Source organism: Balaenoptera musculus, chromosome 1 (assembly GCF_009873245.2).
Source record: "Balaenoptera musculus isolate JJ_BM4_2016_0621 chromosome 1, mBalMus1.pri.v3, whole genome shotgun sequence".
Classification (NCBI taxonomy): Eukaryota; Metazoa; Chordata; class Mammalia; order Artiodactyla; family Balaenopteridae; genus Balaenoptera; species Balaenoptera musculus.
Genome location: NC_045785.1, coordinates 160,976,289 through 161,004,209, shown reverse-complemented (window position 1 = coordinate 161,004,209; position 27,921 = coordinate 160,976,289). Strand labels below are relative to the sequence as shown.

Below are 27,921 nucleotides of genomic sequence, written 5' to 3'. Positions count from 1 at the left end.
TAATCAGAATCATAATGACGGTTATACACGTGGCCGTAGGAAGGTCGGGAAAGGACCTTTCTGTAGACATCAAGCACACGTACCTGGCAGAAAGGACGGTCGAAGCAGTTCTCTCTTCTTCCTTCTCAGTGAATTATTAGTCTGTCCCTGTCCACCTGGCACGGTCCTCAGGGAGCCCCTCCTCACGGGCTCCTTCCTCTCTCTCTCCCCATAGCCCCGGGGTCCTCGATGGAGTGGGGGGTTGGAGGGGGAGGCGAGGGCATCAGTTCACCGTCCAGGAGACACAGAAGTCAGAGTGGCCCAGCTACAGGGCAAACGAGCCTCTCTTGTCCCCGGCGGTCGCCTCCAGTTGTGTGGGTCAAAGGTCATACCATAGGTGGCCGGCAGCCCTGTGTTTTGACAGTATTGAGCACTTCTAGTAACACTGCTCCAGTGTGGTGTTGTCCTAACTGAATCCCTGACTGTCGGCGGCTGTGCTAGCTCGGCGTGGAGGATGGCAGTAGGCACCCAGTGCCCAGGGGGCAAGCAGAACTGGCCCTCTAGGATTGGAGTCAGGTGGTAAATGAGCGCTGTAAGAACCAAACAGCCTGGCCCACTTCCTGCTACCCTTCCTTCCCCACCACTGACATGTTGCTCAGTGACACCCCTGTTCCAATGATCTATTGCTGTCCAGCAAAACTCCCCCAAATTTAGTGGTGTGAGGAAAGCCTTGCGGCAGGCTCATCAATTCTGTGGGTCAGGAATTTGGACAGGACACACTGGGGATATTTTATCTTTGCTCCATGATGTCTGGAGCTTCAGCTGCAAAGACTCAAAGACCAAGGTGACCTGATGGCTGGGGACTGGACTTATCTGGAAGCATCTTCACTCCCATGTCTGGTGGCTGATTCTGGCCATCAGCTGAGATCTCACCTGGGCTGTTGGCTGGACACCTACACACCTCTCCACGTGGCTTCTTGAGGAGGCTGGTTTGGGTTTCCTTACAGCATGCACGCTGGGTGTAAGACTGCGAAGGTAGAGATTCAGGAAGTGGACGCACCAGTTTGTTACGGCCTGACCTGGGAAACTAGCACAGTGTTACTTCTCTTATCTCCTGCTGGCCAGCCACAGAGCACAGTTTAAGAGGAAGGAATTTAGACCCCACCTCTTGATGGAAGAGTGTCAAAGAATTTGGGGCGATCTTTTAAAATCACCACACCTCCATTTAGAAAATGATGGTCCAATGCGTCATTTCTCTGCTGGATTTTGTAACACATTTCTCTTCTGTTAGCAAACATCACAGACCACTTACCAGCCTCATTTTACCCTCTTCTCACTTCCCCCCCACAAACTAAGATTTTCACTCAGGAATTGACACCTCCTTCACGCAATCTGGGCGTTGTAGGGAAATCTGACCCTATTTCTATCTCCAGGAGTGGGCCCAATTGCTTAAGCCAGTAATTACCTTCCACTTTCTTTGCCAAATCGTTGGTTCTAGGGTGGGTATGTGACCTACACAGTGTGATCTAGGTAGATCTCAGGACTCCTGCTTGGAACACTGGGACAGAAATGTTCTGTCTTCTCTGGACAAGTGGTATGTAGATGTGAAAACTGGAATTGCTGCAACCATTTTTTCACCGTGAGGGAAGTTGGTCTTGTGCTACAGTTGATACCATGGAAGACACAGCAGAGATGGAAGATGTTGGGTCCCTGTTGAATCACTGAGTCATGGAATCAAACCAATCCTGAATTCTTATTAATAGTAAGACAGCATACAGCAGTTAAGGACTTAGTATGTTCCAAGCACTTTAAATGTGTAATCTCTTTTAAGCCTTACAAAGAGCCCTGGATAAGGGTACTATTTTAACTCCTACTTTACAGATGAGGAAATAGGTCTACAAATTTTTGATGAGGAGACAGGCCTCCAGAAGCAGAGTAATTTGCCCACGTTCCCACAGCCAGTAAATGATAGTCAGGAATCACACTCAGCAGTCTGACCCTCGAGCCTACATGCCTGACCACTGCCCCACACCGCCTTCCTGGACTTTTCCAATTATGTGAACCAACAAATCTCTGTGTCATTTGAGCCTGTTTGAGTTGCTTACTTCCAAAATAAAGACCACAACTGACAACCCCTCTCTGCCAGCGTGGCATGCTCCTGTGCCAACGTGGTGCAACGTCAGCCCTGCTTGGAGAGAGCCAACCTGAGTCTAGTCCCAGGAGCCCCAGCAGGAAGTTGTCCCTGTCACGGAAGCACACACATGGGCCACCCTGCAGGGCACGGCTCCAGGAAGGAGCAGGTGTGTCTGCTGGGCCAGCAAGGAGTCCCCAGCCAGACAGGGAGCATCTGAGCACGAGCCCCACACAGGCCTCCTGCTGCCCTCCCTCTTTCCTCCCCAGTCCTCCGGCAGGCTGGGGTACCAGCTCAGCCCAGCCACCTCCTTTTCTGCTCTTGTTGTCATGTAGCCTCCTAAATGAATCCACCATGGCTCCTCCAGGTCTCTTGGGACTGGAGTCCTTTCCTGGCTTCCAAACAGCAACCTGGAGCATCCTCCCTCTCATCCCACCTCCAGCAGGTGAGCCCAAGCCTCCCATTTAGCTTGATAGCCTGGCTTTGCCTGCCTAAGTGGGAAAGACGCCCTAGGATTGGGGGCTGCATTCCAGAGGTGTTCCTGGAAGTTCAGGGGATTTTGTCACAGCCCTTACATGGTCACATGGCATCATTTATTTTCTGTGTCAGGTGTCTGCATGCCATCTGCCCCCTAGTTTGCTTGACTGCCACATGGTTTTCTCTGTCACCAGTAAGATGCTGTTTGGCGGACAGCAGAGTTGGATCTTGACAGGTGCCTGAAACTTTTTTTAACTGAAAAGAGAATTTGTTTTTGAACAAAGAGAAAAAGCTACCTCTAATTCTGCCATGGCAAAACAGTTCTCATTTTGCTTTGATACACTCCAATCCTTGTCCACAGCGTAAATATTTTTTAAATAGTCCTCTGCACAGTATACATACTATTTTTGTAATTTCACTTAAAGCACTGGCCTGGCTTGCTGCGTAGTTATCATAACTATAATTTTTACTGGCTGCATGGTACCGTGGCATATGATGCGTACCGAGCCTCCAGCTCCATGAGGCTGACACAGTGAACTCGGCAATTGTAGTAAACTTTGTTTTCAGGTGGAGTGAAGAGTAGTCCCATTGGCTACAAGCCGCTGGGAGAGCAGGATTCGTGGAGATCTTCAGTTTCACTCATGTTCACTGAGAATAACTCCTTATTCTTCAGGATTCTGCTCCAACATTACCTCCTGGGGAAGACTCTGGGTCTCCCTGGTCGGGGTGAGGGCCCTCCCCTTGCTCCCATGAGGGTGTTCCAAGTACTTTACATGCACGAATTCAGTCCTCACATCCCTATGAGGCAGGCTACTATCATCACCTTAACTTCATAGATGGGGAAACTGAGGTCTAGAGAGGTTAGGTCACTTGTCTAGGCTTCTGGGGGGGCAGCCGGAATTCTGACGCCAGAGTCCCCCTTTGTAACGTGGGGTCACCCTGCCTCTGCCCTGTCCCCCAGGACTGACCACACAAGCTGTGTTCCGTGGCTTCTTCCCTCTCACCATCCTGTGAGATTCTTGAGGGCCGGGGCACTCCTAGCCCTGGTCATTACATAGCCGCCCTCCTGGTCCTATCCCCACTTCCTCAGTTTACCCTCTGCCGTTTAAGCCAGAATCTGTCCTGACAAGGCTCAGAACTGGGGAACTGAGAAATTCCACGTGGTTACATTTCTGCTCAGGCTTAAGATCCCGGGGAGATCTTGGGGCTTCTCTGGGGCCCCCGAGAGACCTAAGGTGTCCAGTTCTGTCCTGCAGCTCGTCTAGGGCTGGGGGCACATATTGGAGCGCGTCAAGGATGTGGCAAGGGAGGCTGACGGCAGAGGAGATGTGCTCACAACCACAGGGAAGCTGATGCAATGCCCAGTGCCATTAAAATTAATTATCAGCTCCAGTCAACCCGCCGCTCCGCGGGATAATCAGCCTCATGTCACAGTGGAGGCAGTAAGAGGGACGGAGGAGGGAGCTGGTCTCATTTTCTCTGCCCTCCAAGGAAGGATGACAGATTTATTAGTGGCAGCCAGAGGGGCTCCCTGCCCTCCTTCCTTTAAGCCACGGATCCTTTTCAGCTGGAAAATCTAAGGCCCCTTCATGGCTGTGGTCTCGACCCAGGACTGTTACCTGCCGAGGTCTCCCTTGCAACCCCCCTTATCCATCTGAAGGCTTCTTCCTGGCTGCCTTTCTCCGAGCTCCTCAATCCTCGGGTCCCCATGTGACTCCTCAGCATTTGCCTGAGGGCCAGGGAGGAATACAGAGAGGGTACTCCGAGCTGGTACTTTCCGACTAAGGAGAGGGGAGAGGAGAGGGGGCACTGGGTGTGGGGTAGCAGCTGGGGCTAATGCTGAAGTGGTCCCAGGTACCTTACACCTTCTCTTTTCTGGGGGCACAGAAGGCCCATCTGTCCACCCTTCATTATTTTTCTTCCATGAAACTGATGCTCGGAAAGGTTTAAGTCGTAATAAATTCACTTTCTTGTCTCTAATTGATCAGAGGTGGATAGAACGTCCCCTAGGAGATGCTAACAGCAGGAGAGAACCCCAGTTACTGCACTAAAATGATGAGCTTCCAACCAAACACTTCTAAGCCGCCTTCTGATGGGCTGCTGCGACCTCATTAGGGATCTTTGTGCTGTTTGGAATGGAGAGAACAGTTCACAAACCCTTTTGCCACTGGTCCAGGATCTATGGGGCAAAGACACTAGCAGACTTTTTTAATATATTTTTATTCCAGTTTTATTGAGATATAATTGACATACGGTACTATATAAGTTTAAGGTGTACAGCATAATGGTTTGACTTACACACATCATAAAATGATCGCCTCAGTAGGTTTGGTGATCATCCGTCATCTCATGTAGATACAAAACTAAAGAAATAGAAAAAAATGTTTCCCTTGTGATGAGAACTCTTAGGATTTACTCTCTTAACAGCTTTCATATATAACATAGAGCAGTGTTTATCATATTTATCATGTTGTACATTACATTACATAAATAGTACTGATTTATCTTATAACTAACCTCAAGTTGGTACATTTTGACCCCCTTCATCCAGTTGCCCTTCCCCATATCCCCTGACCCTGGTAACCACAAATCTGATCTCTTTTTCTGCAACTGTGTTTATTTGTTTTTAAAGTATAATAGTACTATGCCACTATTTTAGTTACTGTTACACCACGAAGTGATTCGATATTTCTGTACCTTTCAAAATGATCATCATGATAAGTCTAGTTACCATCTGTCACCATACAAAGATATTACATAATTATCGACTGTATTACCCACTGTACATTTCATACCCATGACTCATTTATTTTGTAACTGGAAGTTTGTAACTCTTAATCTCCCTCGCCTATTTCTTTCCTCTCCCACCCCTTCCCCTGTGGCAACCACCAGACTCTGTTTTATGTGTTTATGACTCTGTTTCTGTTTTGTTATGTTTGTTCATTTGTTTTGGGTTTTTTTTAGATTCTACATATAAGTGAAATCATACGGTATTTGTCTTTCTCTGTCTGACTTATTTCACTTAGCATAATTCCCTCTAGGTTTATCCGTGTTGTTGCAAATGGCAAACTTCATTATTTTTTTATAGCTGAGTAGTATTCCACTGTGTATATATATATATATATATACACGTACCACATCTTCTTTATCCTTTTATCTATTGATGGACACAGGTTGCTTCTCTACCTTGGCTACTGAAAATAATGCTGCAATGAACATAGCATATACCTTTTCAAATTAGTGTTTCGTTTTCTTCAGATAAATACCCAGAAGTGGGATTGCTGGATCGTATGGTAGTTCTGTTTTTAATTTTTTGAGGAACCTCCATACTGTTTTTCACAGTGGCTGCATTTACATTCCCACCAATAGTGCATGAGGGTTTCCTTTTCTCCACATCCTCGCTCACACTTGTTATTTGTTGCCTTTTATTGATGGCCATTCTGACAGATGTGAGGTGATATCTCATCGTGGCTTTGATTCGCATTTCCCTGAGGACTATTGATGTTGAGCATCTTTTCATGTGTTATCTGTGTGTCTTCTTTGGAAAATTGTCACCTGTGTATCTTCTTTGGAAAAATGTCTATTCAGTTTCTCTGTGCAATTTTAAATTGGGTTGTGTTCTTTTTTTTGTTTTTGTTTTGATGTAGAATTGTATGAGTTCTTTGTATATTTTGGATGTTAACCCCATGTCGGATATATCATTTGCAAATATCTTCTCCCATTAAGTATGTGGCCTTTTTGTTTTGTTCTTGAGGAATACAGTTAGCTTTGTTTTGAAGAAACAAGGCAGATTTGTTTTGAAGACGTTGAGGGTGGTCAGGATGACGAAAATACTAGAACTGTCCATGTTTTGCCTGCACTGTTCTCTCTTGGTTTTATAATTTGTCTCTTCTTGCAAGTTCCTTGCTGGCCAGGACATGAGAAGCATGGTGTTGGGTCTACAAAACACTTTCTGGATGAGGACACAGTCGTCCTCACAGACCTCCACAGCCTTGGACCTTGGGCTGACTGTCCTTTGGCTCACAGCGATACCCTTCGTTCTCTGAGACGCACGAGGTCCCGCTCGCAGTGGTCTGGCGTGCCTTCCTTGCCCGCCTAGCACAGCCTCCTCAGACTCTGTTCGAGTTATCAAGCTGAAAAAACAGACAGTGCCTTCCCACAAGCACATGTGAACACACAGTGTCCAAAAGCCTCTCCCCTTTCTGCCCCGTCTGTTAAGAAATCAGAACCACAGGAGCCGGGATGACAGAAGGAGCATGCAGAGCCCCATCTAGGACCAAGACCTTATCTTCTGCAGACCGACCCTGGCTTACTTAGGCCACAGGCACTTTTATTTTATTTTTAATTAATTTTTACTGGAGTATAAAAATTTTTACTGGAGTATAATTTTTATTGGAGTATTGCTTTGCAATGTTGTGTTAGTTTCCACTGTACAGCGAAGTGCATCAGCTATACGTATACATATATCCCCTCTTTTATGGATTTCCTTCCCATTTAGGTACCACAGAGCATTGAGTAGAGTTCCCTGAGCTATACAGTAGGTTCTCATTGGTTATCTATTTTATACGTAGCGTCAGTAGTGTATATATGTCAATCCCAATCTCCCAATTCATCCCACCCCCTCCCCTTTCCCCCGTTGGTGTCCATATGTTTGTTCTCTACGTCTGTGTCTCTATTTCTGCTTTGCAAATAAGATCATCTATACCATTTATTCTCGATTCCACATATATGTATTAATATACAACATCTGTTTTTCTCTTTCTGACTTACTTCACTCTGTATGACAGTCTCTAGATCCATCCACGTCTCTAAAAATGACCCAATTTCATTCCTTTTTATGGCTGAGTAATATTCCATTGTATATATGTACCACATCTTCTTTAGCCATTCCTCTGTTGATGGACATTTAGGTTGCTTCCATGTCCTGGCCATTGTAAATAGTGCTGCAATGAACATTGGGGTGCATGTGTCTTTTTGAATTATGATTTTCTCTGGGTATGTGCCCAGTAGTGGGATTGCTGGGTCATATGTTAGTTCTATTTTTATTTTTTTAAGTAACCTCCATACTGTTCTCCATAGTGGCTGTCACGGGGACTTTTAAACCCTCCTGATTCTGTCTTCCTAGGGCTTTTGTCCAGAATCATTTGTGAACTTGTAGTCACTTCTTTTTCCTTTCCTTTTCCATTTCCATGATTGCACAATGATGAAAAGATGATGACCAGACTCACTGAATTACAATCTCAGGTTGGTGTAGCCCAGGAAGGTGTATTTTTAGCACAGTCTCCATTGCTTCTTATGCCCCCACCTCCAGGTTTGAGAATTGAAATTTCATAGACTGAGTTTGACCCTGAACGTGATCTTCCATTTATCTTATTATGGCTCTGAACTGGACACACACAGTCAGCAGGGGGACGTGTTTTGTATGGTGTGGCTTGTCCTTCCAAATCGGCTGCGAGGTCCAGGCCAAGCCTTCCCTTACATTTCCTTCCCGTCCCCCGAAGCTCACATTCAAGGTTGTGCTGGTAAGAGAGCTGTGCTCAACCAACCCTCCCTGGAGGAATGATGGAGGGGGTCCAGGTGTAAGTCTCGGCCGCTGACGAGTAGCACATCTTAATGACCGCAGAGCCAGCTTCAGGTGATGGCTGGGATCCAACTGGACTTACTGGTCTCCGTCCCAGGGGAGCGCATTTTCTGGGGAGCAGCTTCTTCAGAGGACAGCTCTGCCCTTCTCCCCCTGAGTTCAAGAGGCCTTGAGAGACCCCCTCGAGCCCAGAACCTTCTACTTCTCCCACATGAGTCATGTGACAAGCTGAACCTGACGGGGCTCATGAAGGACGATTTCAGCCCCCAGGCTCCATCCTATGGAGCAGAGCCAGCCCCTCTCCTGACGGGAGACCGCCAGCCCACTTTGCTCTGCTTCTCTTCTGGCGCCTGACAGAAGCGGGGGGGGGGAACCAGGAGCCCTCCCCCAGGACCCTCTGGGATATCCAGGATGGAAGTGGAGGGATGCTTTCCCCTCCCCACTGCCTGTGCGTGGAGCCTGAGCCCTGAGCTCCTCGGGGAAGCCAGTGACCTCGGCAGAGCCACGGTGGCCAGAGAGGGCTATGGCTGCAAAGTCCTTGGGGGTCTTTGCTGTAAATCTCTGTGCGGTGAGGATGGGGTCCTCCTCAGGCTTCTCCCACCTTCCTCTCTCCCTCAGGATCCTGTAGGACACGCAAAGCACATGTCCATGCCTAAGTTGCAGGTGTCTTATAGCACACTGATTTTGGTGGTTGACAGTTCAGTTCATTACCATCCTTTTCCTTTGTGCCAGTTAGTGTTGGCCTGGCCTTGACACCCCCAGAAACATTATGGCCAGGCCCCTGGCCTCTGCTGCAGAGGGTAATCTCCCTGACTCAGCGCCGGGTCACGTGGCGGACGCTGTGGGACAGAGTGAAAGGCCGGAATCACGGACTAATTTCCTACAAGGTTGTGTGGTTTTCCGGTTCTGTATCCAGGAGGCCAGTCTCTCCGCCCCTTGGAGAAGGATTCTCAAACCTGATTGTGAGTTAGAATCAGCTGGGGGACTGTTTCTTTCATCCTTTCAAACGAGCACTCCCTGGACCCATCCCTGGATGCGTCACTGTGCCTTTGGTGGTCTGGGGGTGCAGCTCTGCAACCTGCATTTGCATGAACCTCAGTTGGAGAATTCTAATGCGCAAACCGCTTTGGGAAATCTGCTGTAGACCCCCCCCTCACCCCTCACCTTCTCACCTTGTCGAGAACCTTGCCACCCACTTACCCTCTATCTGGTTATGCCCTCACCCTCTCCCCTCTCTGGCGGCTTCTCCTCAGCAGGCAGACAAGCTGAAGTTTCTCCCAAGTACTTTTGAGAGAGTGGTCCTCGCCTGTGTTCTGAAATCCTCACTTCATTCTCCCCTCAAACCTCTGACATCCTGCTCCCTCCTCATCATCCTCTCAGCCCCCCTCTGAGGCTGCTGGTGACCTAACCAGACCCGGGACCCACCTGTCCCTTCTCCATCTCTGCGGTAAGTGACCCTGTCCACCAGCTTCTCTTCCCTGAGACGCCTCTGTTTCTGGGACACTGTCCCTCACCTCTCGGATTGGCCCCGCTCTGTCCCCTTTGTGGTCTTAATGTCCCCCTGGGTCTTTCAGAGACCTTTCCTTGAATTCCATGCCCTCCCGGGTGACCTCATTCGCTTTGGTGACCTGCGCTACCCGCAGCCCCGTCTCCAGCTCGGCTCTGCTCAGCAGCCCATGGGCACAACCCTCTCTGGGCTCCACACCTAGATCGTGGCTCCACCCTCATCACACAGTGTGGGAAACCAGACACCCAGACCCACCTGTGCCCCCTTCTCCCTTCCCCGACATGCAGCAGGTCCCCCAATCCCTGGGACACCCTCCCCTCCTGGGGGTCCTTCTCCCCCTCCCCTCCCCGCTGCCATGCCTCCCTGCCCACCTCACCTCATCTCATCTCCTAGCCTCTGCCTCACCCCTTCTGCCCCGTCCTCCCCTTGGGAGTCAAAATCCTGGTCTGTGATTCCCCATTGAAACCCTTCCCGGGGCTGCGTGTTGCCTAGAAGAGGAAGTCGGGCCCCACAGCAAGTCCTTCAGGGCCCTCTGCAGTCTGACCCCTGCCCGCCTCCAGCCCCGTTCTTCATCCCTGCCCCGAACGCCGCACCCTATGCTCAGCTCCCTGTGCCCTCAAAGTCCCCTGCCACCCTCTGAGCTTCCGGACGGACACACTGGGTCATCTCTGAGATGCTCTTCCCCTCCTCCTCCCCTTGATTGTTTCCCGTCAGCTTTCCAGACCTCTCCCACTTCATGTTCTCTTCTGTGAAGCCTTTCCTGATAAACCAAACAAGATTCGTCACTGTTCCTTTTGTGACCCAGTGTCCCCACCAGAATGTGAGCTCCTGGCGTGGGACCCAGCCAAGCCCCACCTCCTGCTGCACTCTGTATTCCCAGGGCCCAGCACGGGCTCGTGGTTGGTGCTCATGCAATAAGTTAGAGCTAACCCGTCGCTGCTGGAGAGGGTTCGTTCTTTAGCGGAAGACTCATTTAAAGTAATTAACACCTGTTCATATGAAAGGGTGCTAAAATCATTTTTTAAATTTCTGGTTGAATAGGTTAAAACGATGTTTTTATATTATAAATCCATTCACGGGACTTCCATGGGGGTGCAGTGGTTAGGAATCCGCCTGCCAATGCAGGGAACACGGGTTCGAGCCCTCGTCTGGGAAGATCCCACATGCCGCGGAGCAACTAAGCCCATGCGCCACAACTGCTGAGCCTGTGCTCTAGAGCCCGCGAGCCACGACTACTGAGCCTGCACGCCTAGAGCCCATGCTCTGCAACAAGAGAAGCCCCCGCACCGCAGCGAAGAGTAGCCCCTGCTCTCTGCAAATAGAGAAAGCCTGTGCGCAGCAACAAAGACCAACACAGCCAAAAATAAATAAATAAATAAAAATTTAAAAACCAAAAAAAAAAAAAACGGACCGTCCATTTGGTGAGAGTGGGAGAACAGCATTTGCCTCCCCAAATCTCACAGAGGGCCACCCCTGGCGCTGTGTCAGGAGCACAGAGGGGCTGTTTAGACTTGAATCTTGATCCTGAATCTGTTTGGTTGAACTTGAACCCTTGGTAATTACACTTTAGTGAGCATTATCATTATTTGAGTGGAAGGAGAAACTTGCTTAGAAATGCAGATTCCTGGGCCACCCCTTAGACATCCAGCTTTCAGATGGACACCCAGGCATCTGCATTTTAAACAAATACTGCAGGTGATGATGCAGGTGGTCTGAGGATGAATGTCACACTGGTTGCATTTCTTTGGGTCCCCAAGAGGAGGGGGCACACTGCACTTTGGGGGTGGCGAATGAGGAAGGCACAGTTAGGAGGCAGAGGGAGTGAGGGGAAAACGTGGGGAGGAGCCTTTATTGTGGTTTCCATGAGAAGGAACGGCAAAACAGGGTAAGCAGGTTTAAGATTGGCTAGTTCGAATCATTTCAGTGGTCTCTGGCGTGTAGGGGCTGCCCTAGTGGTCTGGTACCTGGCTCTGGGTGATTAGGGTAGGGGGGAGTGACCCAGAGTGTGAGAGTCCATAAAGGAGGAGTTTGGGTGTGGGCTTTGGATTGGTTGGCTTGCGTAAGAAAGTCATTTAGTACCTCTAGGACTTGGCTAGCTCTGGGAGGGGGTCTCTCCAGGGTCAGCAAGGCCCCAGATAGCAAAGCATCAGAAACACCTGCTTAATACAATATGTAAGATAGTGTGGTGGGCAGAAGGATGCCCCCCACCCCGAAGATGTCCATACCCTGGTCCCCAGAACCTGCAAATATGGTACCTTACATGGTAAAAAGGACTTTGCAGATGTGACTAAGTTAAGGAGCTTAAAACGTGGGAATTACCCTGGATTATCCGGTGGGCCCAATGTAATCACAGGGGTCCTTATAAGAGGGAGACAGGAGGATCAGAGTCAGAGAGAGAAGATGTAAGGATGGAAGCTGAGGTCAGAGAGGAGAGATGTGCAGCTCCTGGCTGTGATGACACAGCCACGAGCCAAGGAATGCAGGCAGCCTCAAGAAGCTGGAAAAGGCCAGGAAACCAACTGTCCCCCAGAGCCTCCAGAAAGGACTCAGCCCTGAGGACCCATTTCAGACTTCTTATCTCCAGAATTGTGTTGTTTTAAGCCACTAAGTTTGTGGTAACTTGTTACAACAGCCATAGGAAACTCATACAAATAGAAGGAAGGCCAGCTGCCTTGCAGGGTCACTGAGGGGCTCAGAGCCTGTGTAGAAAAAAGCCTGGCTGGAGAGAAATGTCAGTAAATGTAGCAATATTACCCGCAGGGCTCTGGGAAGTTTGGGAGGAGGTAAAGACCGTGGACACACCCACCACATTGCTCTGTGCCTTGTGGCTGCTCAGTAAATCTCGGGCTCTCTGTCCTTCCCCTTTCAGGTCTGGGGTGCTTGGGGGAGCCCCCTCAGGGAAGGGTTCCGGGAGATATGCCCTGGCCTCTCTCCCCTCTGCTGGCACCCGCAATCAGCGTGTGTGCTGGGGGTCATTTCCTGAATTTACCCTGTGGGTGGCTTCCGTGTCACCTCAGTGGCAGCAGCTCCTACCTCTGAACTCTTAGGCCCTAAGGATCTTTGCCACATGAGGTTGGTGCCCTTTCCACCCGCTGTCTGTTGTCCTTGCAAGTGGCTGCACCGTTGCTCCTTAATGGCAGGGACCAATTGTCATGTGACATCTGTGTTCCCCCAGAGGCCCCAGGACTGTGCTGGGTCCTTGGCATCCCCAGGCCATGCCTCCTCCAGGCTGGTACATTGGCATCTCCAGTACGGGCAGCAGAGGTGCTCTGAGCGGGAAGGTGCCACACAGGCCGCTCTCTCGGAGCTCCCGGAGGGCGAACCGCTGGGCCCCAGGCTAGTGATGAGCACACGTGCCGCTGTGTCTCCCAGCGGCCTCAGAAGGCTGTCCCCTCCGGCCTCTCCCAGGGACGCTCGTCTCGGCGTTCACCGTGCTGTGTGGTGCCCGCACTGACCTCCCGGACAGGCACGTGTGCTGCGTCTTCTGGCTGAACATCGCTGCGGCTCTCATCCAGATGCTCACGGCCATCGTCATGGTGGGCTGGATCATGAGCATCTTCTGGGGCATGGACATGGTCATCCTCGCCAGTGAGTAGCCGCTGGCCCCACCCCTCCCGGAGGCGCTGGAGCGGGGCCGGCAGGCGGGGAGCAGGGCTGGAGGAGGGGCAGGGCCCAGGGTGGTCTGGGCGTTTGCGATCCTTCGGGGCATGGGGGCTGCGCAGGGCGATCTGCACGCCTGGGCCCGCTTCTCCTCCCAGGGCTCACCTGTGTCCTGCTCACTAGTGCCCGTGGCCGCCTGGCTCCGGGACCCTCCCCGCACGCCCAGCCCCGAGGCCTGCAGGGAATCTGAGAGACCTGAGCCGGAGGGGAAGGGTGTGAATCAGGGAGGGAGGGCGCCCCCATTCAGCTCAGAAACAGCCCGGCTGACAACCGTGGTAGCGGGGGTGTGGCCCGCGTGAGCTCAGATCCCCTGTGCCTCCATCGTGCCATTTCCAGAAAGAAGGAAAAGGCCACTGGGTATGTTTGCCCGCAGGAAACACTCTAACTGTTTTTTTACAACTAGAACAGCATCATTTCAACTTCTTTTAAACTAAGCTCTTTGTTCCTTGATGCTAAAGCCTTGCTCTTCCTAATTTGTCTGCAGTGGACGTTCACCAGTCACTTAACACAAACTTGATCCCGACACAAAACTACCAGAGAAGACTTGATTAACATTTTAAAAATAACCTAGTGAGATCTTAAAACAGACACCTATTTTAAGCAGCCGCACTCTTCACCCTGTGCCCCTGTGCATGTCCCTCCCTGTATTGTCACACGTTCTGTCTACCTCATTAGGCCTCAGTTCCTCACTAACAAGGACCACGTCTCCTCAGGCCCTTTGCCCTTCTCCCCGCACCCCGCGCTCCTACTGTGTCCTACACCTGACAAAACCATTGGCAGGTGGAATGTCAGTGCCAGAGGTGAGCTGTGCCAGGTAAGGACAGCAGAAGCAGGAGGGGAAGCCCAGGGGTCGGGGGCTCTAGAATGATCTAGAATGATTCCTAGTTGACCCAGTCTGAGTTCAGGATCCTGTGAGGATCCCAGATTCAGGGCACACACAGATGCCAGGGCCCAGCAAGGCTCGGGTCAGTGACCAATTAAGCCACCAGGCCGGAGAAAATGCAGGTCCCTGAGCCTGAGCGAGCTTGGCAGAGCCCGTAGATTGGTCAGACAGGCTGCTTGGAAGTAGCTCCCCCCACGCCTGCGATGCTGGACTGCCAGGGCATCCCAAAGTTAGAGCTGGGAGACAGGGGCGCCAGAGAAGAGGGAGGGGGACACTGGGCAGGCAGAAGCTGAGGAGCAGTCAGAAGACAGTCCTTCCTTGCTGGGGAGAGCAGCTCTCGGGGCAGGGGCTGCTGTCAGGGAGGACGTCGGTGAGTGGGCAGAGCAGGCAGAGACCAAGGCAGGCCCCTCATGGGAGCCTCGCCCCATGGGCCTGTCCACGGACCACTTGCATTTGTGGGGAAGGGTGCAGAACATCACTAATTGGACAGAAGTGCTGCCTGTCATCCCGTGAGTCCTGAGAAGCCAAGTCTGACAATTTCCCAGGGGAGTTGGGTGCTTCCCGAGAGGCCTGTGTAAGCTCCGGACCCTGGTCCCAGTTGGAAACTGGAAGGGGCCTCTGCTCTCAGAGGCTTCCTCAGCGGCAGATGGACAGCCTGTGACGGCTGCCCCGTCTCCACCCAATATGAGCCCCGACCCCTCTTACTGCATCATCTCATCACACAACTGTCTGGCCAGGCACTGGGGCATGTCAGTAAGGAAATTTCCTGTTACAGCGGCACAAGCCTGTGTCACAGGGTGGGTCTCAATAAATGTGTTGATGCCTAATCTGATCCCTAGAGCTTTCTGGTATTCTTTTTTTTTGGTCATGCTTGATACCAGGACCCACAGGGTCTGGATCTTAGAGATAGCTTCAAGAACTCCCCTTGTCACCTCCTAGAGGAAGAAACAGAGACCCGAGAAGGGCAGATGGGGACCTGTCACCTCCTCACCTTCCATCACCCTAGCTGTTGACTCAGCAGAAATCCCTCTTCTGTGGCTGGTGTCGGGGCCATATTTGGGCTTCAGGCTAATCAAGTGCTGGAATCCACCTCCCCACCCTTCCTACCCTCTTCTCCCCCGATCCAAGCTTTCACTGTGGGTCACCTCCTTGGTTCCAGGGATGCTGTCTTTGTGTCAGACTTTTTAGAACACTGTTTGGGGGATGGACTTGAGGGCTGCACCAGAAAACCCAACACACCTCACCGCTACCCACTTACCCCACCTGGCCACCAGACTTGCTCACCCATCTCAGCAAGGGGTGCCTTTGCCCTTTCTCCAAAAAGTAAGCCCACCCTCAAAGGATGAGTAATTGCCACTGTTGAGATGGTGCTGTGGGCTGGAACTGCCCCGAGCAACAATGGAGTGTGTGTATCCCAGGATGACTACGTAGACGAGAATAGCCACAATTGACTTATTTGTCCTGGTAGGTAGTTGGATAAGGGGCTGTCCTTTCTGGTGTCACTCCAGCCCCATCCTGTGAAAATGAAGGGAACTTTTCAATTATAACAATACAGGGTGATTTTTTTTACCTGGCATTGCCTGGGGTGTCATCAAGAAATGTACCATCAAGAAAAACCTCCTAAGAGGGGAATCAGAGAGATATAGATCAAAGTAAAAGTTAAAATCAGGAACTTATAAGGCCGCTGCTCTATTTATATTAATAATAACAAATAACAGTCAACAACAGCCTGTATTGGTTGTGGGTCAATAAATATTTGGTAGTTGTACGAGAGCCTCTTTCTACTGCCATACCCATGACAGACATTGCTAATCAATCATGACACTTCCTGCTGAATAGTCTTACATGTTCTTAACACAGGGCTTCAGGCAGTCACTATCAATGGATCCAAGATGTCTGCAAGATAAAGTCTGTTTGCCATCCCCCACCTGGGTCTTTCCCAAAGCAATAGGTTTTATATATGTGGCTCCTGTCTACATAAAAGGCGAACCCCGTGGCTCAGACAGAGCTGGGCTGGGGCCAGGATGGGTCACTTCAACATCTTTAGGCTGTCACAGTTAAACCTGTCCTGTACCCGTCCCTCTTGGGGTCCATCCAGAATTCATCTCAAGACAAACATGGGTTGGGGGTGGAAGAAGAGTGAGGGGCAGGAGGTGAGCAGAAGAGCGGCCTTGGCTGAGATATGGAGGGAAGGGGAGAGAGCTTCTTGGCAGTGTCTCACCGAGTGTGAACCCCAGGGAGGGGAGCACGCTCTCTGTGCGCTCCTGCAGCCAAGTCCACACGCCTGCTGGGGCTGGCCGCTGGCCGCAGTGGCTGGTCACCGTAAATACTGGCCACAGCCCGCTTCCATCTCCTGGGCCCCACTGTGCATTCTCCCTCTTTTTATATTTCAGGCAGTCCCTCTGGCCTCTGTTTTCAGACTGTTTTCTCTTTCTCTTTTTCTCCTCCTCCTCATGCTGCCTCATACCCCTGTGTTGCTCCAAAGTTTCCCAAGGTGAGTCTGTTGGGCGATGACAGGCCTCATTTCTGGGCTGCCTGGGGCCTCCCCTTCACTGCCCTGCCCCGCACCCCCAATGCACACAAACAACCCCGCTCCCAATTAGTCAACAAGCTTCTATTTTCAGAAGCTTCTTTTTTTTTTTATTTTGGACAATGTTTAAACACAGACACAAGTAGAAGGTCTAGTACAATGAGACCCTAAACGCGCATATTGGCTTTAACCATTATCCGCTCATGGCCACTCTGGTTTCATCTATTACTCCCTACATCTTCCTCTACCCCGAACACCTAAATTTGATGAATATCTGGTAAATAAAGAGAAAAACTACATGTAAGTCCCCTGATGCTCCTCTGTGGGCTGAGTTACCAGCTAACAGGGGTAACCACTCAGCAAATTCCAGACTTATAATTTCACCCTTAAATATTTCAGTAGATGTCTTTAAAAAAAAAAAAGAAACAAACAAAACCACAATACCCTTTCATGCTCAAATAAACTAGCATCAGTTCCTTGATATCAACAATGGTCAATTTTTTCCCATGTCCTCGTAATCATCACCAAGGCTTTAAAGGCTCGAAGCCATCAGTCGCCTTGGCCTGTGCCAGAGACGTCCAGCTGATGGAGCACGCACGCTTGGCTCCCGCCTGCTGTACGCTGTCTTCCTTTTTAATTCTTTCCTCCTCTCGGTCCACATGTACCAGATGCCCATCACTTGGGGAAGTCGGCCTGGTACCTTCTCCCAAGGCTCCGCATTGGGAAATCACAGCAGGCCAGTCAGCTGCGGCCACTTTTGTGCAGTAGCTTCAGGGGTGTGGATTCAGGAGCACAGTGATAACCTTCCAAGCCCCACCAGATCTGCAGCAGACACCCTTCTCTCATATATCCCCCACTAAACCCAAAGATCCACTGTTCTCCATTCATCCCTTTGTTTCCCATTAAAAGCCAATGACCTTGGCAGTCATTTACACCTCTGTGTGAATAAGTTCTAGCATATTCTAGTCTGGGGGCACCGCCTGGAGAAGTGCTGAGGGAAGTGGGTGTCTGACCATCTCTCCTCTGCTTCTTCCTTACAGGCTACAAGGAGCAGGGCATCCCACAGCAGCTGTGAGCCCGGGCGAGCCACTGAGAAGCCCGGTGTCCAGGAGGGCCACGTCGGGCAGAGGCGGGCACGGGGTCTTCACATGTTCTCTTCTGCCGCTTCCCGGGTTTGGAGTGGAAAGAGGGGACTTAAAAATATTATTTATTTTGAAAACGCATCTGCTTTTCTCAGCAGGCTCTAAGGGCTACCAGCTCCTCCCGCTGCTCCAGACAGCCCTGTAGTGCAGACACACAGGGCATCTGGGCTGGGTGGGGAGTGGGATGGAGATGGGAATGCCTAGAGAGAGGCAGGAGCGCCCCGGCCCGGACCGCTTCGCGTCACCCGCTGCCCACTGCGAGGGCGCGAGGGGCCGCCAGTCCAGGCAGCAGTGGCCCCGTCCTGACGAGCAGGGCTCGTCAAGGGGCAGGACTGCAGCGGACACCTCCTCCGGGTGCCCAGCCCCTGCCAGATTGGTCTCCTGGGGGCAGCGGGAGTGAGGATGGACAGACTCCAGCCCAGTGTGGAAAGGCCTGCTGTGCCCTCAGCTGTCAGGGGGACGGATCCCTGCAGGTGTCTGCTGACCCTAATGCAGCCCTCACCTCCTCGCCCCTGAAATCTCCAGGCCTGGGTGTGTTTGACCTTTGTTTCCCTGGGAAGGAGGGCAGTGGCTCCATTCCCGGGGCGAAACTGCTGGAATTGCCGGATATTCATTCACAAATTTACCAACCCAGGCTTGCATGGGCAGCCTTTCCCGTTATACTTAACACCATTTGGGGTCCACACTTTTCCTGAAATCCTTGGGGCCGAATGGGTCTCTGACGTGACAAATTTTGCATCTGAGGAGGAGAATAAGAGATATTTGCCGTACATTTCCTTACAGCCCGGCAGAATCTGGACAGCGCACCACCATCAAACGCGCGACCATTTCTGCAGAGAAACATGTGAATAGTCAGACTAATTAGGATCAATAAAACTGTAAATAGCCTTACCACAGTACAGGTCAGATTTTGCCACTAAATAAGCTATGGGAGAAAACTCACCATTTGAGAGCTTTGGCGGTTTTAGAATTGTGAAAAAAGAAAAAGAAAAAAAAACTGTGTGGGGTGCTGGCCCTCTCTCTGAAAATCCTTCTTGCAAACAGATGCATTCAGGTGGTACTGTTGGTGTTACACAGGGATTTCTCGTGTTGCAAAGGGACGGTCAGGCTCTTTAAGACACCTCTGTAAGTGATTGTTACAGAGCCGGAGTCAACAGAAGCTGTCTGATTCAAGGTCAATCAGAAATTAAGAGAACGGAGATCTAAATGACAGTGACAAGGTGGACATTTACATGTCTGTTTTCTTTTCATTTTCATTCTAATGTAGGAATCGCTAAAATGTGGGACTGGCCCAAAGCCGAGTTTTTGGCCTTACTGGACTTTGTGCCATTGGGTGTGTTTCTCTCCAAGGGGCATTTCCTATCCATCAGGGGCTCAGTCAGAATTTGGCCAGGGCTGGAGGAGTGGCCTGTCTGGCCTTTTTCCCCATGCTAGATGGGAAGGCTTGGGGAGCCGGCTGCAGGACAGGTCCCTCGCTCCACCGTGAGCCCCTTTGCGAGCCGCTGCTTGCATAGTCTCTGTTCCTACAACCCTCCACCTGGGGCAGTGGCCCATCCACCCCATCCACTGGGCTTTCTAATTACAGTCCTGCTGGGAAGTGGGCATCAGGGTCCCTGTGGCCTGGAGAGCAAACCGGCATCCTGGGAGAGACAGAATTCCTTCCAGCCACTTGCTCCCCCAGCCCACCCTGGCCCTGACTCAGGGGTGGGTTCTCTCCTCCTTGGCCTGATCCTACCCCGCTGTCCACCCCTTAGTTCTGATGAGCTGCCTGGGGCCGGGTTGCACTTTCTGGACACCTGGCAGTGTCTATCTCTTCCCCCTCCTTTCACCCCGGCCCCAACCTGGGCCTTTGCTGCTCTTTCACGTGTGGAAGCCTCTGTGTTTTCAAGGTGTGGGCTCAGATCTGGTTTTATCCACAAAGTCAGAACCTTCTGCTGTGTGAAGACAGCAGCCTCCAGGCCAAGAGGAGGGCAGGCTGGCGGCTGGTTGCTCTCGAGGAAGCGGCGTCAGAGCCCGGAGCCTCCCCTAGAATCAGATCAAAACAGCTCCAGCTGAGGGAAGTAACTCCAGCCCACGGCCCGTCACCCCAAACAGCTCCCCGGAGTTTGCCTGACACCCCGGAGAGACGGCAGGTGTCAGGAGGGGACAGCCCCCACAGGGAGAGGGTGGATCTTATTTTCCTGGCGTGGCCGGGGGTGGCTGCCGAGGAGGTAGAGAAGACAGAGCAATTTATGTCTCGTGTTTAGTGACACATTCAGACACGGGTGGAGTTTTCCTGAGTGACAAGTGTCACCATGTGTCCCAGTGTGGGATGGCTTCATGCCAGGGTCTGTGTGCTTGGAAGGACATCTCCCCTCCTACCCCCCAGTTCCCCAGATCCTCCCCTCACCTGCGGCTGCTTCTCCAAACTTGAGAAGACACCAGCCTCAAGAGGCAGCCCCTTTCCAGGTAACTGACGTGCAGAAGAAACCAAGAGGACCCCAGCCCGTCTTCTGAACAATGAGTCTATGAGGATTGCCAGGCGGGTGGATCAGCTCAAAATAGCTTCTCTCTGAGTGAGACCATGGTCTCAGCATCATCGTCATCATTAGATAAGGAACAGTGGCTGGTGTACCGCTAGTCCTCTGAGCTGGCCGCTCAGGCTTTTAGATGGCCAAAGTTAATCTATGATACACCAGCCAGCTGAAAAGCGTGGTTCTCTGGCCAGCAAGAGCTTGGTTGACACACAGCCCTTTGGTGACAGATCTGGGCTTACCTCAGTGGTGCAGCACAAGGGTGATGGTCCAGAAACCCCAGGGTGCATTTCAGGTCCAGCCATTTATCAGTCAGAATTCCGTAGGACATTCCTAGGCCACGGGGTGTTCGGGGCAGGGATCACAGGCACACAGAGAACTTCGCAGTGAATGAGATACTCCCAGAACCTAATTATGACACTTGGAACACAATGGCAATTCCCTTGGGCCAGAGCAGGATCCTGGAGCAAGAATGAGCCACCTGGCCGCCTGGGAGTGTCTTGTGGACAGTGGAGACAGCTGACCTGGACCTTAAGATCGGAGCCCGAGCCAAGACTTCGGGCCGGGAAGGCCGGGGTCCCCGCGGGGAGCAACAGGGGCGGATGGCTCCCGGCTCCGGTCCGGCACCCCTCCTGCCTGCCGTGGTGCTGAGGCTGCAAGCAGGAGCCCTCCCGCAGCCCCTGCCTGACGAGCAGCAGGCCTGGCCTTGGAGCCAGCCTCTGGCTGCGCTTGAGGGAAGGTAAGGAAGGGACACGAGGCCCTCTCTCTGCTGCCTCGGACCCACGTGTCAGCCCCAATGACGAGGGCAGCCTCTAGATGCTGGGCCCTTGCCAGGCACTGTGGCGTGCATTTCATCTCCTGTGACCCTTACCGATAGCCTGCCGGGGAATTGGAGGCGGGGGAATATCAGTGTGCAGGGATGGGAGGGGGTGGGGTGGTTTTCAGATGTCAGAACTGAGGCGCCAAGAGAGGGTCCTCTCGGGGGTCAGTGCGCGGCCCACCCAGAAGTAATAGGGTGGCACCCTGCTGTCACCATCCTGGGTGGCCCTCAAACCTGCGCTCCCTTGATGAAGGCAGGCAAACCTGCCTGGTCCCAACACGCAGGACCCTGCCCAGGGGCTCCGGTCCCTGACCCACCGCGTCTCAGAGGCACGGCAGTGACTTCAGCCTCGTCTGGGCGCCACCAGGGCTGAGGGGCTGTAGGGAGCTGGCAAACAGGGAGTACAGAAAGAAAGCCACACGGCAACGTTTCCCCCTGGAGGAACGGGACCCAGATCTCAGAAAGAAAACTCAGACACCAAGCCCTGAGGCCAGCGAAAGGAGACACTGAATCCACAGGACCGGGAGGATGGCTCCCAAAGGCCTGGGGCTCCTGAGGAGGAAAGCAAGGCACTGGCTGACAGTGGTCTTTCTGGGCCAGCTTGGCTCTTTAAAATTAAAAAAACAAAAAAACAAAGACCTGACATGTTTTCTTTAGTGAGCCCCCATCCCTGCCCAGACAGATGAGTTTGTGAGGGTCACTTCCGTTCTACCTGGATCCAGCTCCTCTGGGCCGCTGGGCCCCAGCCAGGGCGGATCCCACCCTGGGAGAAGCGCTGGGCCATGGGGATTTAATGACAGGATTTAATGACACTGTTTTAATCCTGTTAGTGATGTTGACAGAGAAAGCCTCCTCCGTTGTGTAAACGGCCTGGGGATGTGTAATTGAGATGTAAGTCCTCCAGTTGTTGGCTGCAGGGGCTGTTCACTGTTATTGCTACTCCCTCTGCCTGCTTGCTTAGAGGGCTTTCAACAGGGGCATGGGAGGTGGATGAGCACTTTTAAAGCACCCACCGCCACCTCAGCCACACCCACCCTCCCCAGAGACCATGACCTTGTCTGTGGGACGAGCAGTTTGAAGCAGTTGCTGACCCTCGGCTCACACACACTCCCCCATGGAACCTGGCCTTTGTCTCTATGGGCTCCCTGTGCTGGCCTCTAGCCGGCCTACCAGTGGAGGCTCCCTGTTTTGCTTTTATGCATTCAGCAAGCGCTCAGTGGGCACTAAGTGGGCCAAGCAGGTCCTGGGCGTGGCCTCGGAGAAGCAGCTCAAAGATACCACTTCCCTGGTGAGCAGCGTCTCTAGCATCCCCACCTCCACAGGTGGAATAGCAAGGTGAGTGGAGGTCCAAGAGGGGAGATGCTCTCCAAGGCCTGGGGCTGGAGCCTCTCCCCCCCAGAGAGCTCTGTGTGTATTGGAGGAGACAGGAGTCCAGGCTGTCAGGGGAAGGGAGGCTGAGGTCAGCCTGAGCAAGTGGCGATGCCTGGGGTCCTGTATTTTTCATCACTTTTTTTCCCGTTGGATTCTCAGAACTTCAGAACGTTCTTGGGCTCAACAGAGGTGTTGCTCAGATTCTCATGGATCCACCCCAGATCCCACGTGGAGACAGGATGAGCCACTCTGGTGACGGATGGGGGAAACTCCAACCAGAGTGACCCCAAATGTCCCCCAAGCCTGGGGGGTGAGTTCTAGCCTCAGCGCTATTCGTCTCTCCCAGTGTCTTGTGCCTCAGTTTAAAACCTATAGCTTGGGTACAAGGAGGGGCTTGGGCAACCGTCCTTCTTCCCACTTCTCTCAGAGCACAGGGCTTGGCGGATGAGCCTTGTCAGGCGAAGGACGGACAGGGAGTAGCCGGCCCCATGGACTTAGAGGCCGGGACTCTTCCTAGTAAAACAGAAACACTGGCCCCCCAATTCCACTCTCCCTTCCTGATCCTGCTCCAGAGAGGGGAGGTTGAGCACAGGGTCCCACTTGTGTGTCCTAATTTCTGGTACAAGTTGTCTCTCGCTTTTGATTTAGCTGTGGAATCTCTGTTCCTAACCCCTGTTACTCCCCGTCTGGATTTGCCAAAATGCCAGCCACCTGGGCTGGTCCAGACTCCACAGTCATCCCCGACCCCGCACTTTCACCCTGGAGTGAGCAGAAGCACAGACACATGCACACCCCCGCCTGTGCACACGCTCACACCCACACACGGCGTGCATGTGCACATTCACAGCCCCTTTGATGCCGGGAGAAGTCAGGCCAGGGTCTGTCTGGAGACTCAGGATTGGGACTTAAAGTTTCCAAAGGAGCCCCGTGCCCCATGCAGGAGCCATCTCCCTTCGGCAGGGCCTCTGGCTGGTGGCACTTTTGCCGTCATCACCCCCATCCCAGGCCCAGATGCCCACACTGTTTCCTCTCCCTCCGGGGCCCCTGGTCTTGGACCTCTTCCTCCCAGGGTCCACGGGCTTAGCACCCGCACCCCAGCAAACCTGGCTGTGCTCAGCCCCATGCCCCTGCTTGGCCTTCTGTGGGAGGGGCGAGAGGAGTCTTCCCAGAGAAGAGGGGACAATGGTCTCTTTCCGGGCTCTTGCAGGACTGCAGACAACCCTGTCCTCTGAGGTCCTTATCTGTTCCTACCACCCTCCCACCGGCCCCGGTATAGGAACCAGTGAGGAGAGAAGGGGGACAGAGGTCACGTCCACCCCACTTTCTGGGTTAGCGCTTGGCCCATGTTCCAAGCAGGGAGAGGGTGATGGTGGCTATAAGTGGCCTGGGCGCCCTGAGCGAGCCCTTGGCCGGCCCCCTTCACAGGCTAAGCTCCATGCTGTCGTACATGGTGCCATTTTTTAAAAAAACAACATACATAGAAACAAGACTGGTTCTGTGCATATCAGTTGAATTTATATATGGATGAGTGTTGTGATTTACAGTTTTTGATTCTGTGATTGGCTTTGTTTGGGTCGCTCTTCTTTATGTTAAATTAATCGCCGTACAGTTCTATTGTTCTCTGGCAAGAGCTACTCCCTGATCTCCAGGGCTTTCTTGTCTCACTTCTACCCTGACCATTGGGAGCCCACCCTACCTCCACAAGCTTCCCCTGGGATCCAATCCAGCCAAGGGGCTTTTCCAGCCCATGGCAATGACTGGAGCCTTCCTCGGTTCCAAGAGAGGAAGAAATTTCTAATGTCACAGACTAGGGAAGCTTCCAGACTTGCCCTGGCCCAAACCTTGCAGCCTGGGGCCCAGGCCTGCCTGCAGCTTAGCTCCCACAGACCCTCAAAACCCAGCCCCCATCCCCAGCCCTGGCGGACCTGCCCACTGCTGCTGGGTCTCTACAGCGCCCTCTAGGCACTGAGCAGGGTTCCGTTTTCTCCAGCCTTCTGCCAACTTTCAGATGCGTAATTCAAGCACCTTTACTGTACATGTAATGAAAAATACCATGTATGACAATAAAAACTTGTGTACATATCTCCATGTACATATTTATATATTCCTATTATAAATATAGAAAGCATGGCATCTCTCTGACATTCCAAGTTTGTGTTTTTTAAAATCCCGGAACTATGGCTTTGGAAACCTTTTCTTCCTTTCCCTCTTTTCTATGTAATAAACACCCATGTGACCTTTCTGGTGGCTTCTCAAATCCCTGTGTCCTCTCATTTTCAGAATTGGGCAGATCTCTGACTGGTCCCCGATGCCTCCCTCCTTCTCCCTCGGCAGCATTTGCTGTTGGTGTCCTTCCTGTTACGAAGGTTGCCCTTCTCCAAGGCGGGCCTTGCCTTCCTTCAGACTTCTTCCTCGCATCCCCCTTCTCCTGGGAGGCTTGTACAAGTTACTCCTCAAAGGCCCACATGTTTGGTAATCTGATCCCTTCTCAACCTGGAGTTTGCACGCTAAATCGAGTGTTGGGCCCAGACTGGGTTTTCCAAAAATAAGTGTACAGATGAAACTCATTTCCTTCTCTTGATTGCCAGACGGGTTGATGAGGGACGTGTGTACAGCGTACTTATTTGTGCAAGTCTCCTGTGTAAATGAGAAGCTGGGTAAGTGTGGTTAGGAGGACTTATAACTAGCGGTTCAGTTGTAACAAGGGACTGGTTGAGCTGATGTTAACCTTGGAGGGAATTTCAGGGCATGGCCCGTGGCCCAGTCGGTGTTCTCTTTAATAACTGAGTGAAGACCTAGAGAGCTTATCAAATGTGTTGATGAAGGGAACTAAGTATATTAGACCAATCAGAATTCAAAAAGCTCTTGAGAGGCAGTGACCATCTAACAAGATGAAATCTAATAGCGTGAAATGAACAAGTCGTGCTTGGAATTAAGAAGGCTCCAGGCTCTCCCTCGTGCCAGGGAAGCATCTGACAGGCAGCTTGCACTCAGCAGCTCTGCGGTGTAGGTGACAGAACAGACCGTCTGATTTCCGATGCCTTAGGAGCAGCAAGCTGGGGTCCAGAACGAGGCCACATCTGCAGTGCTGCATTCAGCACTGGGGGCTGTGGGAGGTGAATCCCCACGTGTCACCCCAATACTCACACCCCAAGGGAAAGGCCTTGCCGCTCACTGTTTCCTCATGTCAGCCTGGGACCCCTGGTGGCCGCCATCCTCGTCCACTTGCCGTGGGGGGCGTTTTGGTGTGTCTACTGAGAGATGCTGCCATCTCGGGGCCTTGATGTTGCTGTGGCCCCAAAGAGTGAATCTGCTGCAAGGTACACCTTCCAGGGAGACTTCAGGCTCAACCTCAGGGACTGCTTCGAGGTCCCAGAAATGCCATCTGTGCCTAAGGGTTGACTTTAGTCGCTGCTAAAACCAGGACGCAAAGCTCGAGGCAGCATAATGACCGAAGGCACATCATGGTCGCCCAGACACCCCAGGGAGCATTTCTTGACCGTGTGCGTCTTCCAAGTACTTACTGTGCTCAGATTATTCCAGGAATGCTTTTGGCTAGAGAATTCTTCCTGCAGAGGGTTCCAGCTTCAGAGGGGCTGGTGGGATGGCACAGTGGGAGATGAAGTTAGCAGCACCCTCCAGCCCTGCTACGTGACAGAAAAGAACCCTGGGGGGCACCGACATCTCCTCTCCGCTCCCCGCCGCCACCCGCTCATCCTGAGGAAGGTGGCATGGCTGAAACTTCTAGTGCTTCTCCTGGTGGGTGAGGAATAGTGTCCCCCAAAGAGACAGAGAGTTCTCCTCAGACCCAGAGGGAAGGGGCTGTGAGAAGCACAGAGCCATCTGCTGTCCAGAGGTCCCTGCACTCCCAGAGCCCAGGCTCTGAGGGAGATCTGTGGTCGCCTGTAGTCAGTCACAGGAGGGGATGCGGCAGGATTCACGGGGGACAGGAGGCGGGTGGGCCGTGGTTGGGTTTGTGGACGGGGCCGTGGATCTATTCTGAACATGCATGGCCTTCCGAGCAGGAAGAGAGCACCCAGCTGGGGCAGAGAGCGTCCTGGGAGCAAGGACTTAACTAGGATTTGTTGTCACTAGTGAGAGGGACTCGACTTGAATCCGTTTATGGAAAGGAAGGATGGAATGGAGGGAGGGAGGGAGGGCAGAGGTGCTGAGGAAGCAGCGGGCCCGGGCAGCTCCCTGAGCAGGAAGTTGCGTCCTGTACGCGTGGCTCCTCTCCCTCAGCCCCGTGACCTGTCCTCAGCCCCCAGCTGGCCAGTGGCCCAAAGTCCTGGAGGATGGCCGCCAGCTAGGTCACTGAGACCTTCTCACACAGCGACATAAACTAGGAATTACTGAGATGGTCACTTGGCTGGTAGCAGGGGGCGAAAGGGGACCCCCTGCAAAAAAAGAGGAGACAGAGCAATGTCTGGCCACGTGAGTGGGGTACACTTTCATGGCTCCGGGGCCAGCCCCACGTCCTGGGCCCAGGGTGCCTCGGGTACTTCCGGTGCCCACCCACTTCCCAGTGTCTGTGGGGGGCAGCTGTGCAGCCACTCGTGTGGCCTGTGGCCCTGAGCGTCCTTGTGGAAAACCTGGAGACCTGAATGGCCCCTGAGTTAGTGCCCCCTCCGCCCACGATGCTGAGTCCAGGCCCCCCGACGGGCTCTGGCTCCGTGGAGGGTAATCAGAGGCGAAGGTGCTCAGAGCAGGAGCTTGCAGCTGTCTCTCCAGTCAGGGCGGTGGATATTTATATTTTTGTCAAAAATAGCTATGTTTAAAAAAAAAAAAAAAAAGGCTCTAGAAAGCAAAGAAACTTTTAAAACTAGGAATGTCTTCAGTGAAGGAAATAAGCACTTTCCAAACCCTTAGAAGCTGTCCCCATCTCCTGAGGTTCCAGGCCGGGAGGGGAACCCAGCAGTCAGGGGACAGAGGATTCGCCTCCGCTGTTGCTTTTGAGTTTCTGGGGAAACTTGAAACACATCCAGAATCTTCCGAAAAAGCTGAGGTGGTGAGGTACAGATTTTTATTACAGAGGGGTCAGAGCTGTGGCTTTGAGCATCCTGTCCCCCCAGCATGGGGGTGCCCCCAGATTCTGCCGCCTGCTCCCCCTCCCTGAGGGGAGACAGCCCTCCTCCCCTCGCCACGCAGATCCTCGCTGTCTCCCAGGCCCAGCTCAGGAACCGCATCCACCAGGGCGAGACAAGACTGCAATCTTCTTTGCTCTGCTCTCCACCTGCCTTTCCCAGGGGCCAGCCTCTCCCCTACTCAGCGCATGGGATTCTGGGGGAGGAAGCCACTCACAGACCCCTCCCCACCCCAGACAGGCC

General features: G+C 52.5%; 1 protein-coding gene across 2 annotated transcripts in view; it reads left to right on the top strand.

Moving 5' to 3' along the window:
* The window catches only part of STUM (stum, mechanosensory transduction mediator homolog), a 58,243-nt gene extending 39,456 nt beyond the window's left edge, over positions 1 to 18,787 (top strand). Inside the window, exons 2-4 of one of the 2 annotated variants that reach the window (XM_036842238.1) lie at positions 13,084 to 13,263; positions 16,704 to 16,712; positions 17,789 to 18,787. In XM_036842238.1, the coding sequence (XP_036698133.1) occupies positions 13,084 to 13,263; positions 16,704 to 16,712; positions 17,789 to 17,823 (224 nt within the window). In that variant the 3' untranslated portion in view covers positions 17,824 to 18,787. The remainder of the gene's footprint in view (positions 1 to 13,083; positions 13,264 to 16,703; positions 16,713 to 17,788) is intronic. The other variant, XM_036842247.1, reaches the window with a different exon arrangement.
* The last annotated feature ends 9,134 nt before the right edge of the window (positions 18,788 to 27,921 follow it).